The 21,056-nt window shown below is 42.6% G+C and overlaps 1 protein-coding gene across 1 annotated transcript in view; it reads right to left on the bottom strand.

The window, feature by feature from the left end:
- Window positions 1-7,739: 7,739 nt before the first annotated feature.
- The window catches only part of LOC311116492 (E3 ubiquitin-protein ligase MARCHF4-like), a gene marked incomplete at both ends in the record, with an annotated part of 30,565 nt that continues 17,248 nt past the window's right edge, over window positions 7,740-21,056 (bottom strand). The window contains one exon of the mRNA XM_084191570.1: window positions 7,740-8,176. Coding sequence (XP_084047696.1) covers window positions 7,740-8,176 — 437 coding nt within the window. The remainder of the gene's footprint in view (window positions 8,177-21,056) is intronic.

The raw sequence follows: 21,056 nt of genomic DNA on the forward strand, positions 1-21,056 counted from the left end.
TACAGGACTAGTAAAGGACCAGTGTTACAGACTGCTATATAGGTCCACTAATACAGGACTAGTAAAGGCCCAGTGTTACAGACTGCTATATAGGTCCACTAATACAGGACTAGTAAAGGCCCAGTGTTACAGACTGCTATATAGGTCTGTTAATACAGGACTAGTAAAGGACCAGTGTTACAGACTGCTATATAGGTCTGTTAATACAGGACTAGTAAAGGACCAGTGTTACAGACTGCTATATAGGTCCACTAATACAGGACTAGTAAAGGCCCAGTGTTACAGACTGCTATATAGGTCTGTTAATACAGGACTAGTAAAGGACCAGTGTTACAGACTGCTATATAGGTCCACTAATACAGGACTAGTAAAGGCCCAGTGTTACAGACTGCTATATAGGTCCACTAATACAGGACTAGTAAAGGACCAGTGTTACAGACTGCTATATAGGTCTGTTAATACAGGACTAGTAAAGGACCAGTGTTACAGACTGCTATATAGGTCCACTAATACAGGACTAGTAAAGGCCCAGTGTTACAGACTGCTATATAGGTCTGTTAATACAGGACTAGTAAAGGACCAGTGTTACAGACTGCTATATAGGTCCACTAATACAGGACTAGTAAAGGACCAGTGTTACAGACTGCTATATAGGTCCACTAATATAGGACTAGTAAAGGACCAGTGTTACAGACTGCTATATAGGTCTGTTAATACAGGACTAGTAAAGGCCCAGTGTTACAGACTGCTATATAGGTCTGTTAATACAGGACTAGTAAAGGACCAGTGTTACAGACTGCTATATAGGTCTGTTAATACAGGACTAGTAAAGGCCCAGTGTTACAGACTGCTATATAGGTCCACTAATACAGGACTAGTAAAGGCCCAGTGTTACAGACTGCTATATAGGTCCACTAATACAGGACTAGTAAAGGCCCAGTGTTACAGACTGCTATATAGGTCTGTTAATACAGGACTAGTAAAGGACCAGTGTTACAGACTGCTATATAGGTCTGTTAATACAGGACTAGTAAAGGACCAGTGTTACAGACTGCTATATAGGTCCACTAATACAGGACTAGTAAAGGCCCAGTGTTACAGACTGCTATATAGGTCTGTTAATACAGGACTAGTAAAGGACCAGTGTTACAGACTGCTATATAGGTCCACTAATACAGGACTAGTAAAGGACCAGTGTTACAGACTGCTATATAGGTCTGTTAATACAGGACTAGTAAAGGCCCAGTGTTACAGACTGCTATATAGGTCCACTAATACAGGACTAGTAAAGGACCAGTGTTACAGACTGCTATATAGGTCCACTAATACAGGACTAGTAAAGGCCCAGTGTTACAGACTGCTATATAGGTCTGTTAATACAGGACTAGTAAAGGCCCAGTGTTACAGACTGCTATATAGGTCTGTTAATACAGGACTAGTAAAGGCCCAGTGTTACAGACTGCTATATAGGTCCACTAATACAGGACTAGTAAAGGACCAGTGTTACAGACTGCTATATAGGTCCACTAATACAGGACTAGTAAAGGCCCAGTGTTACAGACTGCTATATAGGTCCACTAATAAAGGACTAGTAAAGGCCCAGTGTTACAGACTGCTATATAGGTCTGTTAATACAGGACTAGTAAAGGACCAGTGTTACAGACTGCTATATAGGTCCACTAATACAGGACTAGTAAAGGACCAGTGTTACAGACTGCTATATAGGTCTGTTAATACAGGACTAGTAAAGGACCAGTGTTACAGACTGCTATATAGGTCTGTTAATACAGGACTAGTAAAGGCCCAGTGTTACAGACTGCTATATAGGTCTGTTAATACAGGACTAGTAAAGGACCAGTGTTACAGACTGCTATATAGGTCCACTAATACAGGACTAGTAAAGGACCAGTGTTACAGACTGCTATATAGGTCCACTAATACAGGACTAGTAAAGGCCCAGTGTTACAGACTGCTATATAGGTCTGTTAATACAGGACTAGTAAAGGCCCAGTGTTACAGACTGCTATATAGGTCTGTTAATACAGGACTAGTAAAGGACCAGTGTTACAGACTGCTATATAGGTCTGTTAATACAGGACTAGTAAAGGACCAGTGTTACAGACTGCTATATAGGTCTGTTAATACAGGACTAGTAAAGGCCCAGTGTTACAGACTGCTATATAGGTCTGTTAATACAGGACTAGTAAAGGACCAGTGTTACAGACTGCTATATAGGTCTGTTAATACAGGACTAGTAAAGGACCAGTGTTACAGACTGCTATATAGGTCCACTAATACAGGACTAGTAAAGGACCAGTGTTACAGACTGCTATATAGGTCCACTAATACAGGACTAGTAAAGGCCCAGTGTTACAGACTGCTATATAGGTCCACTAATACAGGACTAGTAAAGGCCCAGTGTTACAGACTGCTATATAGGTCCACTAATACAGGACTAGTAAAGGCCCAGTGTTACAGACTGCTATATAGGTCTGTTAATACAGGACTAGTAAAGGCCCAGTGTTACAGACTGCTATATAGGTCTGTTAATACAGGACTAGTAAAGGACCAGTGTTACAGACTGCTATATAGGTCTGTTAATACAGGACTAGTAAAGGACCAGTGTTACAGACTGCTATATAGGTCTGTTAATACAGGACTAGTAAAGGCCCAGTGTTACAGACTGCTATATAGGTCTGTTAATACAGGACTAGTAAAGGCCCAGTGTTACAGACTGCTATATAGGTCCACTAATACAGGACTAGTAAAGGCCCAGTGTTACAGACTGCTATATAGGTCCACTAATACAGGACTAGTAAAGGACCAGTGTTACAGACTGCTATATAGGTCCACTAATACAGGACTAGTAAAGGACCAGTGTTACAGACTGCTATATAGGTCTGTTAATACAGGACTAGTAAAGGACCAGTGTTACAGACTGCTATATAGGTCTGTTAATTCAGGACTAGTAAAGGACCAGTGTTACAGACCGCTATATACAGTTGGTGAAAAAAAGTATTTAGTCAGCCACCAATTGTGCATGTTCTCCCACTTAAAAAGATGAGAGAGGCCTGTAATTTTCATCATAGGGACACGTCAACTATGACAGACAAAATGAGAAAAAAAATCCAGAAAATCACATTGTAGGATTTTTTATGAATTTATTTGCAAATTATGGTGGAAAATAAGTATTTGGTCAATAACAAAAGTTTCTCAATACTTTGTTATATACCCTTTGTTGGCAATGACACAGGTCAAACGTTTTCTGTAAGTCTTCACAAGGTTTTCACACACTGTTGCTGGTATTTTGGCCCATTCCTCCATGCAGATCTCCTCTAGAGCAGTGATGTTTTGGGGCTGTCGCTGGGCAACACAGACTTTCAACTCCCTCCAAAAATTTTCTATGGGGTTGAGATCTGGAGACTGGCTAGGCCACTCCAGGACCTTGAAATGCTTCTTACGAAGCCACTCCTTCGTTGCCCGGGCGGTGTGTTTGGGATCATTGTCATGCTGAAAGACCCAGCCACGTTTCATCTTCAATGCCCATGATCTCACGATACATGGCCCCATTCATTCTTTTCAGTCGTCCTGGTCCCTTTGCAGAAAAATAGCCCCAAAGCATGATGTTTCCATCCCCATGCTTCACAGTAGGTATGGTGTTCTTTGGATGCAACTCAGCATTCTTTGTCCTCCAAACACGACGAGTTGAGTTTTTACCAAAAAGTTATATTTTGGTTTCATCTGAACATATGACATTCTCCCAATCCTCTTCTGGATCATCCAAATGCACTCTAGCAAACTTCAGACGGGCCTGGACATGCACTGGCTTAAGCAGGGGGACACGTCTGCACTGCAGGATTTGAGTCCATGGCGGCGTAGTGTGTTACTGATGGTAGGCTTTGTTACTTTGGTCCCAGCTCTCTGCAGGTCATTCACTAGGTCCCCCCTTGTGGTTCTGATTTTTGCTCACCGTTCTTGTGATCATTTTGACCCCACGGGGTGAGATCTTGCGTGGAGCCCCAGATCGAGGGAGATTATCAGTCGTCTTGTATGTCTTCCATTTCCTAATAATTGCTTCCACAGTTGATTTCTTCAAACCAAGCTGCTTACCTATTGCAGATTCAGTCTTCCCAGCCTGGTGCAGGTCTACAATTTTGTTTCTGGTGTCCTTTGACAGCTCTTTGGTCTTGGCCATAGTGGAGTTTGGAGTGTGACTGTTTGAGGTTGTGGACAGGTGTCTTTTAAACTGATAACAAGTTCAAACAGGTGCCATTAATACAGGTAACGAGTGGAGGACAGAGGAGCCTCTTAAAAAAGAAGTTACAGGTCTGTGAGAGCCAGAAATATTGCTTGTTTGTAGGTGACCAAATACTTATTTTCCACCATCATTTGCAAATAAATTCATTAAAAATCCTACAATGTGATTTTCTGGATTTTTTTTTCTCAATTTGTCTGTCATAGTTGACGTGTACCTATGATGAAAATTACAGGCCTCTCTCATCTTTTTAAGTGGGAGAACTTGCACAATTGGTGGCTGACTAAATACTTTTTTCCCCACTGTATATATCTCAAGATATTCTGTAATGTCAAAGTGGAAGCAAAATTATAAAACACTAATATATCTTGATTAGATAAGTATTCAACCCCCTGAGTCAATACATGTTAGAATCACCTTTCTGGTTAAGTCTCTAAGAGCTTTGCACACCTGAATTGTACAATAGTTGCACATTATTATTATTTTTTTATTCTTCAAGCTCTGTCTTGTTAGTTGTTGATCATTGCTAGACAGCCATTTTCGAGTCTTGCCATAGATTGTCAAGCCGATTTAAGTCAAAACTGTAACTATGCCACTCAGGAACATTAAATGTCATCTTGGTAAGCAACTCCAGTGTATATTTGGCCTTGTGTTTTAGGTTATTGTCCTGCTGAAAGGTGAATTTGTCTCCAAGTGTCTGTTGGAAAGCAGACTGAACCAGATTTTTCTCGGATTTTGCCTGTGCTTAGCTCCATTCCATTTCTTTTTATCCTAAAAAAAACTCCCTAGTCCTTGCTGATGACAAGCCCAGAACATGATGCAGCCACCACCATGCTTGAAAATATGAAGAGTGGTACTCAGTGATGTGTTGTGTTGGATTTGCTGCCAAATGTAACGCTTTTTATTCAGGACATACAGTTTATTTCTTTGCCACATTTCTTGGAGGCAAATCCAACATGTTTTGGAATATTTGTATTCTGTACAGGCTTCCTTCTTTTCACTCTGTCAATTAGGTTAGTATTGTGGAGTAACTACAATGTTGCTGATCCATCCTCAGTTTTCTCCTATCACAGCCATTAAACTCTGTAAGGTTTTAAAGTCACCATTGGCCTCATGGTGAAATTGCTGAGCGGTTTCTTTCCTCTCCGGCAACTGAGTTAGGAAGGACGCCTGTATCTTTGTAGTGACTGGGTGTATTGATACACCATCCAAAACGTAATTAATAACTTCACCATACTTAAAGGGATATTCAATGTCTGCTTTTTAAAAAAAAACAATCTACCAATAGGTGCCCTTCTTTGCGAGCCATTGGAAAACCTCCCTAGTCTTTGTGGTTGAAACTGTGTTTGAAATCCACTTTTTGACTGAGGGACCTTATAGATAACTGTACGTGTGGTGTACAGAGATGAGGTAGTCATTCAGAAATCATGTTAAACACTATTATTGCACACAGAGTGAGTCCATGCAACTTATTATGTGACTTGTTAAGCAAAAAATTTTTTTGCCGGCATCACGCAATAGAAAAAAATGAGTAGGCCTAACATTTTATAAAGTCATTACCAGTGCTTTATTAAAACATGTAATCGACTACTGAGATATTATTGAAGAAATAAGTTGTTTCATCTTGTCATGTTGTGATTCAGCCTAATGATTGTCATGCTGCTGTTATCAGTTACAATAGGGCTCCCGAATGTTCAGCTTTACTCTTGGTCAACAGAGATGAATTTACCTTTATGTGCTCCAATATCATAGTCTGATTCACCACCTGAGCGGAAACTCAAAACACATCACTAACTCTAAACTCCCCCAGGAAAGGAGAGAAAGAGAGTGGCTCACAGTGGAACAGGGGAACAGGGGCACAGGGGAACAGGGGATCAGGGGAACAGGGGATCAGGGGAACAGGGGATCAGGGGAACAGGAGAACAGGGGATCAGGGGAACAGGGGCACAGGGGAACAGGGGCACAGGGGAACAGGGGATCAGGGGAACAGGGGATCAGGGGATCAGGGGAACAGGGGATCAGGGGAACAGGGGATCAGGGGAACAGGAGAACAGGGGAACAGGAGAACAGGGGATCAGGGGAACAGGGGATCAGGGGAACAGGAGAACAGGGGAACAGGGGAACAGGGGAACAGGGGATCAGGGGAACAGGGGATCAGGGGAACAGGAGAACAGGGGATCAGGGGAACAGGGGAACAGGGGATCAGGGGAACAGGAGAACAGGGGATCAGGGGAACAGGGGAACAGGGGCAGGCAAACACTTTCATTACATGAGGATAATGTACTTTACTGTTTGACCAAATCATGGTTTTAGACCAATAGGCCCCCAATTTTATTTCCGCACAGCCAAGTCAACTGGTCGCAAAATGCAACTAAATGGTCACAGGATTTTCAATATAGTCCAACTCTCAAACTTTAGTTTTACTTCAATTAAAAAAGCCTCCATCTTCACAATCAACAGTAGCCTTTGCCCTGGCTCGCCTCAGCAGCCCCGGACAATTTGGCCAGACTACAATTTTATTTATCAGCTTTTTAATTAATTTTATCGGCCAAAAGCTGGCAATTGCCGGCTGACCGAAACGCTGCTCCCTAGACTAGCCTCAGTCAGCGTCTCAGACTGTAGTGACTCTCATGACCTCCCTAGACTAGCCTACACCACATTGCAATGCATTCTGTTTCAATGCATTCTGTTTCAATGCATTCTGTTTCAATGCATTCTGTTTCAATGCATTCTGTTTCAATGCATTCTGTTTCAATGCATTCTGTTTCAATGCATTCTGTTTCAATGCATTTTGTTTCAATGAATTCTGTTTCAATGCATTTTGTTTCAATGCATTTTGTTTCAATGCATTTTGTTTCAATGCATTTTGTTTCAATGCATTCTGTTTTCAAGTGAGTTCAATCCTACTCTAGACTGTAAACTGCAGTGAAAATGTCATTTGAATAACACTTCAATATAGCCTAAATATTTGTCATTTCACTTTTTAAATGTTTTACCATTTATATGTGGCATGAACACAAAACATGCAACAATTTCAAAGATTTGACTGAGTTACAGTTCATATAAGGAAATCAGTCTATTTAAATAAATGTATTAGGCCCTAATCTATGGATTTCACATGACTGGGCAGGGGCACAGCCATGGGTGGGCCTGGGAGGGAATAGGCCCACCCGATTGGGAGCCACGCCCAGCCAATCAGAATGAGTTTTTCCCCACAAAAGGGCTTTATTACAGACAGAGACCCCCCACCTCCCACAGACGTTCCCGCAGGGGGGGTCATGAGAAGAAAAAAATACGTTGGAGAGAGGGGGGGCATTTTTATGACACCTTGAGTTGGACCAGCCCCCACCCCCAGTACATTTCAAACTGTCTTTAAGGTCATCAAAGGTGCATTTGAAACAAACAAGAGCATTGTTGGTCCTTTTAGACCAAGGCCCTCCATGTCAATGTCAAGTCTCTCCCTGACAAGGCCTCAGTCGGAGCCTCAGACTGTAGTGACTCTCATGACCAGCTCCCGGGTGCTGTGGCTGGGGTGGCCGTGGGCCTCTGGCTGCCGCAGGTGGCTGAGGAGCTGGAGGATATTGTAGGCAGCGCAGTGTTGGTCTGGTCCAGCTGTCTCACTGGCCTGCTCAGTGGAACCGTGTGGAACCAGCCCTATCCCTGGGTCTGGTGATGCTGTAGGTAGGTCCGGTGCTGTGGTGGCGGCAGCCAGAGGGGAGGTGGAAGAGGACAGTCCCAGTTCTGTCCCAGGCTGGTTCCTCTGGCCAGACTGAGGCTGAGAGAGGGTCCGCACTGTGGCTGCTCTCTTCAGGTCCTCACTGTCAGTGGTCTTGTCGTAGTTGAGAACCTTCCACTGCTGGTTGACCGCCTGCCACCGGTTAAAGATACGGAACACTGAAGGTCCTTCATGGATGATTAGAGCTGCAGGGGAAGATAAGAGATATGATCATTAGTCAGGTAATCCTGCATTAAACAATCAGAAGCACAGAGTGGCGTCTTACTACATAAAGAAATCTAGACACACATAAATACATCTTTATTTTAACAGGGAAAAAACAGACTGAGACCTGGATCTCTTTTACGGCTGTGCCCTGTGTAAACATGTTGACATGTACAGTTTTAGAAAATAACATTTCAAACATACAAAACAAAATTCAACAGAAACAATCACAGACAACATCATATTGATCCTCCATAACATTTTCAAAATGGGCAAGGGACACCAGAGTGTCTAACTTCAGTTGGATCTGCAGTTTGTTCCATAAATAAGGTGCAAAGGAACTGAAGGCAGTCCTACCCAACTCTGTGGAGACCACAGGAGTCTCTAATGTAATCCACATCTGTGATCTGGTTTTAAAATTAGTATATCTAGTGGAAATTAATGATGATATATATGGAGGTAGTTTTAAAAGAAACAGGAGAGCATATTGCTCTCGCCTCACAGATAGAGAGGCCCAACCCACATGTTGATATAGGAAACAGTGATGAGTTTTGTAACTATCACCCCGTGATAAACCTGAGTGCACAATGGTAAATAGCATCCAGTGGTTTTAATGTGTTTGTCGATGCATGCATATAGATAATATCATGTGAAGTAAATGGCTCTGATATGATCCATACACATTCCCATAAGAAATTATAAATATGATACCAGTGAGTGAGACACGCAAACATGTATGTTCTGGGATTTCCACAGGTGAAATATTTCATACAGAGGGTTTCCCGATAATATCTCATCACAGTTTTTTAAAATTGCTTATTGATCCACCCTCAGAATGTTGGAGCATTGGTTGTTGATGGGGCGGCAGGTAGCTTAGTGGTTAAGAGTGTTGTGCCAGTAACCGAAAGGTCGCTGGTTCTAATCCCCGAGCCGACTAGGTGAAAAATCTGTCGATGTGCCCTTGAGCAAGGCACTTAACCCTAATTGCTCCTGTAAGTCGCTCTGGATAAGAGCGTCTGCTAAATGCCTAAAATGTAATGTAAATGATGCATGGGGAGTAGCTCTGTCTGTACCAATGAAACTGTGGATGTATGTAGAAACCAGACAAAGTTGAAATCAAGCCTCAACTTGATAAATCAACATATCCTCACGCAACTGGGAGAGTGTGTGATTAGTTTTGTACAACAGCGACCCAATCAGTTTGTAAAACAGCGCAGAGAAAATAATCCAACAAGCCATGGGCTTCCCCAAAGAAAAAGACAAGGAGCAACTTGGAGTGGAGTAATGAACAATTATAATGCTATACAGGAAACACAGCTAATACCCTCAACGCTCACCACAACAAACTACTACAATCTGTTGTTAAAAAAGTAGATTCGCTCTAAAATAAAGGAGAGTCTATCGCCTAAGTCACGCACAAACAAGGTGTGCACGTGAATGAACAAGACAACAAAATGAGCATTTAGGAAACAAAGTTGCAAACTTTAGAAGATTAATTGGACCAGCAAGAAAACAGAATGAGACGAAACATGAGAATAGTCCTTACCGGAAGACGCAACTTGGTCTCAGAGCATTTCGTGTTATTCTGTACGTAAATCGTCGACACATCATTTAGTATGATATGTTACGTTTCGTATGGTATGTATTAATTTGTTGATGTCCATCATCCATTTCATATATGTTACAAATTACAATTCGTATGATATTACAATTTTTACTATATGTTATGGCTCAGCAAAACGTACAATATGTTACAAATTCCAATTTGTTGTTGCTAACGTTAGTTAGATGGCTAGGTGGCTAACGCTAACGTTAGCTAGCTCTAGGGGTTAGGGGTTAAGGTTAAAGGGTTAAGGTGTGATGCGTGATTTGAAAGAGTCAGGCGCAGGAGGGTAAATCACAGAATACAGAGTTTATTCCGTAATACAGCGTTACCCAGAATAGCGTCAACCAGTCCAGTGTGCAAAACAGGCACACGGGGAAAATATACCCCGGCAATACAAAATACACTGAGCTCACCTACTCAGCTACTCTCTCCTCACAATAAACAATCACCCACAAAGACAAGGGGGCAGAGGGAACACTTATACAGGTACTGATGAGGGAAATGGAATGATGAGATGAGGAGCGGCAGTGGCTAGAAGGCCGGTGACGACGAACGCCGAAGCCTGCCTGAACAAGGAGGGGAGGCAGCTTCGGAGGAAGTCCTGACATAAGGTTAAGAAGGGTTAGCTAACAGGGTTAAGGTTGGGGTTAGGGGAAGGGTTAGGGGAAGGGTTAGCTAACAGGGTTAAGGTTGGGGTTAGGGGAAGGGTTAGCTAACAGGGTTAAGGTTGGGGTTAGGGGAAGGGTTAGCTAACAGGGTTAAGGTTGGGGTTAGGGGAAGGGTTAGCTAACAGGGTTAAGGTTGGGGTTAGGGGAAGGTTTAGCTAACAGGGTTCAGGTTGGGGTTAGGGGAAGGGTTAGCTAACAGGGTTAAGGTATAGGGTTTATGTATAGGGGAAGGGTTAGCTAACATGCTAAGTAGTTGTAAAGTAGCTAAAAAGTAGTTACAAAGTTGCTAATTATCTAAATAGTTGTCCGTGAGGCGATTCTAACATGCAACCTTAAGGTTGCTAGACGTTTGCGTTATACGCTCTCCCATCCACCTCAACCAACCACCCGACTTTCGCTTTTGCCTTAAGTAACCTTCAGTCTTATGTAACCATAAAAAACGTAACATATCACACTAATTTGAGTGTCCCAGATATACAGTTGGAGTCTGAAGTTTACATACACCGTAGCCAAATACATTTAAACTGTAGTGGGTCAGAAGTTCAGAAGTTTACATACACTCTATTAGTATTTGGTAGCATTGCCTTTAAATTGTTTAACTTGGGTCAAATGTTTCAGGTAGCCTTCCACAAGCTTCCCACAATAAGTTGGGTGAATTTTGGCCCATTCCTCCTGACAGAGCTGGTGTAACTGAGTCAGGTTTATAGGCCTCCTTGCTCGCACACGCTTTTTCAGTTCTGCCCACAAATGTTCTATAGGATTGAGGTCAGGGCTTTGTGATGGCCACTCCAATACCTTGACTTAGTTGTCCTTAAGCCATTTTAACACAACTTTGGAAGTATGCTTGGGGTCATTGTCCATTTGGAAGACATTTACATTTACTTCCAGAGCGACTTACAGTTAGTTAGTGCATACATTATTTATTTTTTCATACCCCCTGTGGGAATCGAACCCACAACCCTGGCGTTGCAAACGCCATGCTCTATCAACTGAGCTACATCCCTGCCGGCCATTCCCTCCCCTACCCTGGACAACGCTGGGCCAATTGCGCGCCGCCCCAAGACCCCATTTGCGACCAAGCTTTAACTTCCTGACTGATGTCTTGAGATATTGCTTCAATATATCCACATAATTTTCCTTCCTCATGATGCCATCTATTTTGTGAAGTGCACCAGTCCCTCCTGCAGCAAAGTACCCCCACAGCATGATGCTGCTACCCCCGTGCTTCACGGCTGGGATGGTGTTCTTCGGCTTGCAAGCAACCCCCTTTTTCCTCCAAACATAATGGCCAAACAGTTCTATTTTTATGCCAGTTTTGGAGTAGTGGCTTCTTCCTTGCTGAGCGGCCTTTCAGGTTATGTCGATATAGGATTTGTTTTACTGTGGATATAGATACTTTTGTACCTGTTTCCTCCAGCATCTTCACAAGGTCCTTTGCTGTTGTTCTGGGATTGATTTTCACTTTTCGCACCAAAATACGTTCATCTCTAGGAGACAGAAGACGTCTCCTTCCTGAGCGGTATGACGGCTGCGTGGTCCCATGGTGTTTATACTTGCGTACTATTGTTTGTACAGATGAACGTGGTACCTTCAGGTATTTGGAAATTGCTCCCAAGGATGAACCAGACTTGTGGAGGTCTACGATTTTTTTTCTGAGGTCTTGGCTGATTTCTTTTGATTTTCCAATGATGTCAAGCAAAGAGGCACTGAGTTTGAAGGTAGGCCTTGAAATACATCCACACGTACACCTCCAATTGACTCAAATGATGTCAATTAGCTTATCAGAAGCCAATGTAAACTTCTGACCCACTGGAATTGTGATACAGTGAAGTATAAGTGAAATGATCTGTCTTTAAACAATTGTTGGAAAAATTACTTGTGTCATGCACAAAGTAGATGTCCTAACCGACTTGCCAAAACTATAGTTTGTTAACAAGACATTTGTGGAGTGGTTAAAAAACGAGTTTTAATGACTCCAACCTAAGTGTACGTAAACTTCTGACTTCAACTGTACATTTACTTTGTTTCGTCTAGTCTATGAGGAAGGAAAAAGGATACCTTTTCAACTACTTGGTCGAAGTGATAGAGGAACTTGATGTGGGTTTATCACCAGAAGATCTGGAACGATGCCACAGGATCGGCGTGAAACAGAAGAACGCTAAATACCCACGCATTGTAACCTTCAAACAATGGAACTATCAAACCAAAGTTAACATTCTGAAGGCACAAGGGGGAAAGGAGATCAAAATCCAAGGCCAGACCATTCGAGTCGTCCAGGACCTGTCTGCTAAGCTGAGAAAAAGAAGCAAAGAATACCTTCCAATCAGATGAAGAGGGGATTAAATCTCAGCTCCACTTCCTGGCATTGCTATGTATGGAAGGGGAACGCAGTGGATGGAATTCACAAGCGTCAATGAAGCCCTAACCAAGCTGCAAGAAACTTTTCCAGTCGAAGGCCTACAAACACTACTCGGAAGGGAGACCTACGCGTACAGTCATGTGTGCATACATTTTTACGTATGGGCGGTCTCAGGGATCGAACCCACTACCCTGGCGTTACAAGCGCCATGCTCTACCAATTGAGCTACAGAGGACCACAGGGTATATGTTGTGTCTGGAGGTATAGGGTATATGTTGTCTGGAGGTACAGGGTATATGTTGTGTGGAGGTATAGGGTATATGTTGTGTGGAGGTAAAGGGTATATGGTGTGTGGAGGTTTGGGTATATGTTGTGTGGGGGTATAGGGTATATGTTGTGTGTGGAGGTAAAGGGTATATGGTGTGTGGAGGTATAGGGTATATGTTGTGTGGGGGTATAGGGTATATGTTGTGTGGAGGTATAGGGTATATGTTATGTGGAGGTATAGGGTATATGTTGTGTGGAGGTATAGGGTATATGTTGTGGAGGTATAGAGTATATGTTGTGTGGAGGTATAGGGTATACGTTGTGTGGGGGTATAGGGTATATGTTGTGTGGAGGTATAGGGTATATGTTGTGTGGAGGTATAGGGTATATGTTGTGTGGAGGTATAGGGTATATGTTGTGTGGAGGTATAGGGTATATGTTGTGTGGGGGTATAGGGTATATGTTGTGTGGAGGTACAGGGTATATGTTGATTGGAGGTATAGGGTATATGTTGTGTGGAGGTATAGGGTATATGTTGTGTGGGGGTATAGGGTATATGTTGTGTCTGGAGGTATAGGGTATATGTTGTCTGGAGGTATAGGGTATATGTTGTGTGGGGGTATAGGGTATATGTTGTGTGTGGGGGTATAGGGTATATGTTGTGTGTGGAGGTATAGGGTATATGTTGTGTGGGGGTATAGGGTATATGTTGTGTGGAGGTATAGGGTATATGTTGTGTGGAGGTATAGGGTATATGTTGTGTGGAGGTATAGGGTATATGTTGTGTGGAGGTATAGGGTATATGTTGTGTGGAGGTATAGGGTATATGTTGTGTGGAGGTACAGGGTATATGTTGTGTGGAGGTATAGGGTATATGTTGTGTCTGGAGGTATAGGGTATATGTTGTGTGGAGGTACAGGGTATATGTTGTGTGGAGGTATAGGGTATATGTTGTGTGGAGGTATAGGGTATATGTTGTGTCTGGAGGTATAGGGTATATGTTGTGTGGAGGTACAGGGTATATGTTGTGTGGAGGTATAGGGTATATGTTGTGTGGAGGTATAGGGTATATGTTGTGTGGAGGTACAGGGTATATGTTGTTTGGAGGTATAGGGTATATGTTGTGTGGAGGTATAGGGTATATGTTGTGTGGGGGTATAGGGTATATGTTGTGTCTGGAGGTATAGGGTATATGTTGTGTGGAGGTATAGGGTATATGTTGTGTGGGGGTATAGGGTATATGTTGTGTGTGGGGGTATAGGGTATATGTTGTGTGTGGAGGTATAGGGTATATGTTGTGTGGGGGTATAGGGTATATGTTGTGTGGAGGTATAGGGTATATGTTGTGTGGAGGTATAGGGTATATGTTGTGTCTGGAGGTATAGGGTATATGTTGTGTGGAGGTACAGGGTATATGTTGTGTGGAGGTATAGGGTATATGTTGTGTGGAGGTATAGGGTATATGTTGTGTGGAGGTACAGGGTATATGTTGTTTGGAGGTATAGGGTATATGTTGTGTGGAGGTATAGGGTATATGTTGTGTGGGGGTATAGGGTATATGTTGTGTCTGGAGGTATAGGGTATATGTTGTGTGGAGGTATAGGGTATATGTTGTGTGGGGGTATAGGGTATATGTTGTGTGTGGGGGTATAGGGTATATGTTGTGTGTGGAGGTATAGGGTATATGTTGTGTGGGGGTATAGGGTATATGTTGTGTGGAGGTATAGGGTATATGTTGTGTGGAGGTATAGGGTATATGTTGTGTGGAGGTATAGGGTATATGTTGTGTGGAGGTATAGGGTATATGTTGTGTGGAGGTACAGGGTATATGTTGTGTCTGGAGGTATAGGGTATATGTTGTGTGGAGGTACAGGGTATATGTTGTCTGGAGGTATAGGGTATATGTTGTGTGGAGGTATAGGGTATATGTTGTGTGGAGGTATAGGGTATATGTTGTGTGGAGGTATAGGGTATATGTTGTGTCTGGAGGTATAGGGTATATGTTGTGTGGAGGTATAGGGTATATGTTGTGTGGGGGTATAGGGTATATGTTGTGTGTGGGGGTATAGGGTATATGTTGTGTGTGGAGGTATAGGGTATATGTTGTGTGGAGGTATAGGGTATATGTTGTGTGGGGGTATAGGGTATATGTTGTGTGGAGGTATAGGGTATATGTTGTGTGTGGAGGTAAAGGGTATATGGTGTGTGGAGGTATAGGGTATATGTTGTGTGTGGAGGTAAAGGGTATATGGTGTGTGGAGGTATAGGGTATATGTTGTGTGTGGAGGTATAGGGTATATGGTGTGTGTGGAGGTATAGGGTATATGTTGTGTCTGGAGGTATAGTGTATATGTTGTGTGTGGAGGTAAAGGGTATATGGTGTGTGGAGGTATAGGGTATATGTTGTGTGTGGAGGTAAAGGGTATATGGTGTGTGGAGGTATAGGGTATATGTTGTGTGTGGAGGTATAGGGTATATGGTGTGTGTGGAGGTATAGGGTATATGTTGTGTCTGGAGGTATAGGGTATATGTTGTGTGGAGGTATAGGGTATATGTTGTGGAGGTATAGGGTATATGTTGTGTGGAGGTATAGGGTATATGTTGTGTGGAGGTATAGGGTATATGTTGTGTGGAGGTATAGGGTATATGTTGTGTGGAGGTATAGGGTATATGTTGTGTGGAGGTATAGGGTATATGTTGTGTGGAGGTATAGGGTATATGGTGTGTGTGGAGGTATAGTGCATATGTTGTGTGTGGAGGTATAGGGTATATGTAGTGTGGGGGTATAGGGTATATGTTGTGTGTAGAGGTATAGGGTATATGTTGTGTCTGGAGGTATAGGGTATATGTTGTGTGTAGAGGTATAGGGTATATGTTGTGTGGAGGTATAGGGTATATGTTGTGTGGAGGTATAGGGTATATCAATCAATCAATTTTATTTTATATAGCCCTTCTTACATCAGCTAATATCTCGAAGTGCTGTACAGAAACCCAGCCTAAAACCCCAAACAGCTAGTAATGCAGGTGTAGAAGCACGGTGGCTAGGAAAAACTCCCTAGAAAGGCAAAACCTAGGAAGAAACCTAGAGAGGAACCAGGCTATGAGGGGTGGCCAGTCCTCTTCTGGCTGTGCCGGGTGGAGATTATAACAGAACCATGCCAAGATGTTCAAAAATGTTCATAAGTGACAAGCATGGTCAAATAATAATCAGGAATAAATCTCAGTTGGCTTTTCATAGCCGATCATTAAGAGTTGAAAACAGCAGGTCTGGGACAGGTAGGGGTTCCATAACCGCAGGCAGAACAGTTGAAACTGGAATAGCAGCAAGGCCAGGCGGACTGGGGACAGCAAGGAGTCACCACGGCCGGTAGTCCCGGCGTATGGTCCTAGGGCTCAGGTCTCTCAGTTGGCTTTTCATAGCCGATCATTAAGAGTTGAAAACAGCAGGTCTGGGACAGGTAGGGGTTTCGTAGCCGCAGGCAGAACAGTTGAAACTGGAATAGCAGCAAGGCCAGGCGGACTGGGGACAGCAAGGTGTCATCATGCCCGGTAGTCCTGACGTATGGTCCTAGGGCTCAGGTTCTCAGAGAGAAAGAGAGAACGAGAGAATTAGAGAGAGCATACTTAAATTCACACAGGACACTGGATAAGACAGGAGAAGTACTCCAGGTATAACCAACTAACCCCAGCCCCCCGACACATAAACTACTGCAGCATAAATACTGGAGGCTGAGACAGGAGCGGTCCGGAGACACTGTGGCCCCATGGTGTGTGGAGGTATAGGGTATATGTTGTGTGGGGGTATAGGGTATATGTTGTGTGGAGGTATAGGGTATATGTTGTGTGGAGGTATAGGGTATATGTTGTGTGGAGGTTTTGGGTATATGTTGTGTGGAGGTAAAGGGTATATGTTGTGTGGAGGTATAGGGTATATGTTGTGTGTGGGGGTATAGGGTATATGTTGTGTGTGGAGGTATAGGGTATATGTTGTGTGGAGGTATAGGGTATATGTTGTGTGGAGGTATAGGGTATATGTTGTGTGTGGGGGTATAGGGTATATGTTGTGTGGAGGTATAGGGTATATGTTGTGTGTGGAGGTATAGGGTATATGTTGTGTGGAGGTATAGGGTATATGTTGTGTGGAGGTATAGGGTATATGTTGTGTGTGGAGGTATAGGGTATATGTTGTGTGGAGGTATAGGGTATATGTTGTGGAGGTATAGGGTATATGTTGTGTGGAGGTATAGGGTATATGTTGTGTGGGGGTATAGGGTATATGTTGTGTTGAGGTATAGGGTATGTGTTGTGAGTGGAGGTATAGGGTATTTGTTGTGTGGAGGTATAGGGTATATGTTGTGTCGGGGTATAGGGTATATGTTGTGGAGGTATAGGGTATATGTTGTGTGGAGGTATAGGGTATATGTTGTGTGGAGGTATAGGGTATATGTTGTGTGGAGGTATAGGGTATATGTTGTGTGGAGGTATAGGGTGTATGTTGTGTGGAGGTATAGGGTATATGTTGTGTGGGGGTATAGGGTATATGTTGTATGGAGGTATAGGGTATATGTTGTGTGGAGGTATAGGGTATGTGTTGTGAGTGGAGGTATAGGGTATTTGTTGTGTGGAGGTATAGGGTATATGTTGTGTCGGGGTATAGGGTATATGTTGTGGAGGTATAGGGTATATGTTGTGTGGAGGTATAGGGTATATGTTGTGTGGGGGTATAGGGTATATGTTGTGTGTGGAGGTATAGGGTATATGTTGTGTGGGGGTATAGGGTATATGTTGTGTCTGGAGGTATAGGGTATATGTTGTGTGGAGGTATAGGGTATATGTTGTGTGGAGGTATAGGGTATATGTTGTGGAGGTATAGGGTATATGTTGTGTGTGGAGGTATAGGGTATATGTTGTGTGTGGAGGTATAGGGTATATGTTGTGTGGAGGTATAGGGTATATGTTGTGTGGAGGTATAGGGTATATGTTGTGTGGAGGTATAGGGTATATGTTGTGTGTAGAGGTATAGGGTATATGTTGTGTGGATGTATAGGGTATATGTTGTGTGGAGGTATAGGGTATATGTTGTGTGGGGGTATAGGGTATATGTTGTGTGTGGAGGTATAGGGTATATGTTGTGTGGAGGTATAGGGTATATGTTGTGTGTGGAGGTATAGGGTATATGTTGTGTGGAGGTATAGGGTATATGTTGTGTGGAGGTATAGGGTATATGTTGTGTGGAGGTATAGGGTATATGTTGTGTGTGGAGGTATAGGGTATATGTTGTCTGGAGGTATAGGGTATATGTTGTGTGGGGGTATAGGGTATATGTTGTGTCTGGAGGTATAGGGTATATGTTGTGTGTGGAGGTATAGGGTATATGTTGTGTGGAGGTCTAGGGTATATGTTGTGTGGAGGTATAGGGTATATGTTGTGTGGAGGTATAGGGTATATGTTGTGTGGAGGTATAGGGTATATGTTGTGTGGAGGTATAGGGGGTATGTTGTGTCTGGAGGTATAGGGTATATGTTGTGTGGGGGTATAGGGTATATGTTGTGTGTGGGGGTATAGGGTATATGTTGTGTGGAGGTATAGGGTATATGTTGTGTCTGGAGGTATAGGGTATATGTTGTGTGGGGGTATAGGGTATATGTTGTGTGTGGGGGTATAGGGTATATGTTGTGTGTGGGGGTATAGGGTATATGTTGTGTGTGGAGGTATAGGGTATATGTTGTGTGGAGGTATAGGGTATATGTTGTGGAGGTATAGGGTATATGTTGTGTGGAGGTATAGGGTATATGTTGTGTGGAGGTATAGGGTATATGTTGTGTGGAGGTATAGCGTATATGTTGTGTGGAGGTATAGGGTATATGTTGTGTGGAGGTATAGGGTATATGTTGTGTGTGGAGGTATAGGGTATATGTTGTGTCTGGAGGTATAGGGTATATGTTGTGTGGAGGTATAGGGTATATGTTGTGTGTGGAGGTATAGGGTATATGTTGTGTGGAGGTATAGGGTATATGTTGTGTCTGGAGGTATAGGGTATATGTTGTGTGGAGGTATAGGGTATATGTTGTGTGTGGAGGTATAGGGTATATGTTGTGTGGGGGTATAGGGTATATGTTGTGTGGAGGTATAGGGTATATGTTGTGTGTATGTATGTATACAATAATTATGTATTCATACTATGGATCTCCCATATCCATGGGATGTCCACCGCCTTCATATGACATGTCTGCTAAAATGTTTTATCTGGTTCTTCAATGATAGATGGAATGGACTAGGTTAACTTTGATTCTATACAAGTAAAGACCAACAAAATCCAACTTGGGCTCCATGACGGCCAGAAAAAAGGCAGAAGGTTCTTACACATTTAAAGATATTCTCAGCAGATGTGGTTTTCCTGCAGGAGTTGCATTTCAAAAATGAGAAATGTAATATTTAAAGATGAGCTGGGTTGGAGAGGCCTATGCTGCCACCTAGTGTAGAAATTGCAGAGGTGCTTCTACATCTGCATTGCTTTCTGTTTGGGGTTTTAGGCTGGGTTTCTGTATAAGCACTTCGAGACATCTGCTGATGTAAAAGGGGCTTTATAAATACATTTTATTTTATTTTGATTTGAGGTGTAGGCATCCTGATGAACAAGAATACCCCCTTTTCCCAGCACACGGACCAAGAAGGCCGTTTTCAAATTTAGAATTCAAATCGAATCAAATCACATTTTATTGGTCACATATTTAGCAGATGTTGTTGCGGGTGTAGCGAAATGCTTGTGTTCCTAGCTCCAACAGTGCAGCAGTATTGAACATTTCACAACAATACACACACATCTACAAATAAAATAATGGAATTAAGAAATATATAAATATTAGGACGAGCAATATTGGAGTGACATTGACTAAAATACAGTAGAATAGAATACAGTATATACATATGAGATGAGTAAAGCAGTATGTAAACATGATTAAGGTGACTAATGTTCCATTATTAAAGTGACCAGTGATTCCATGTCGATGTACATAGGGCAGCAGCCTCTAAGGTGCAGGGTTGAGTAACCGGGTGGTAGCCGGCTAGTGATAGCTATTTAACAGTATTTTTACATTTTTAGTCATTTAGCAGACGCTCTTATCCAGAGCGACTTACAGTTAGTGAGTGCATACATTATTATAATTTTTTTTACCCTGGACGACGCTGGGCCAATTGTGCGCCGCCCCATGGGTCTCCCGGTCACGGCCGGCTACGACAGAGCCTGGATTTGAACCAGGATCTCTAGTGGCACAGCTAGCACTGCGATGCAGTGCCTTAGACCACTGCGCCACTCAGCAGTATGATTGCAGGGTTGAGTAACCGGGTGGTAGACGGCTAGTGATGGATATTTAGCCGTAACACATATGTTTTTCCAGCAGCAGACTAAGATCGATAATGTCAAAAGCCGCACTGAAGTCTAACAAAACAGCCCCCACAATCTTTTTATCATCAATTTCTCTCAGCCAATCATCAGTCATTTGTGTAAGTGCTGTGCTTGTTGAATGTTCTTCCCTATAAGCGTAATGAAAGTCTGTTGCCAATTTGTTTACAGTAAAATATCATTGTATTTGGTCAAACACAATTTTTGCCAAAAGTTTACTTGGTAACAGGTCGGCTATTTGAGCCAGTAAAGGGGGCTTTACTATACTTGGGTAGCGGAATGACTATTCCTTTTTTTCTCAAAGTAAGAAAAGCTATTCAAGAATTGACTACAAAAATGCACACAACAATATACTGGGTTCAAAAATCCATGATATTGTAATATCGGATCATTCTTCTGTATCATGCTTAATTACACCAACAGGGAAAAAAAACGAATGATCTACAGCCATCCTTTAAGACAATATTAAATACTTAGGATGCTTAACAAGTGATAATATATAAAGATAACTTTATTCCATTACTTAACAATATGAAAGCAGATCTAATGAAATGAAACA

This window comes from Coregonus lavaretus, assembly GCF_964263955.1.
Source record: "Coregonus lavaretus genome assembly, contig: HAP1_SCAFFOLD_261, whole genome shotgun sequence".
NCBI lineage: Eukaryota > Metazoa > Chordata > Actinopteri > Salmoniformes > Salmonidae > Coregonus > Coregonus lavaretus.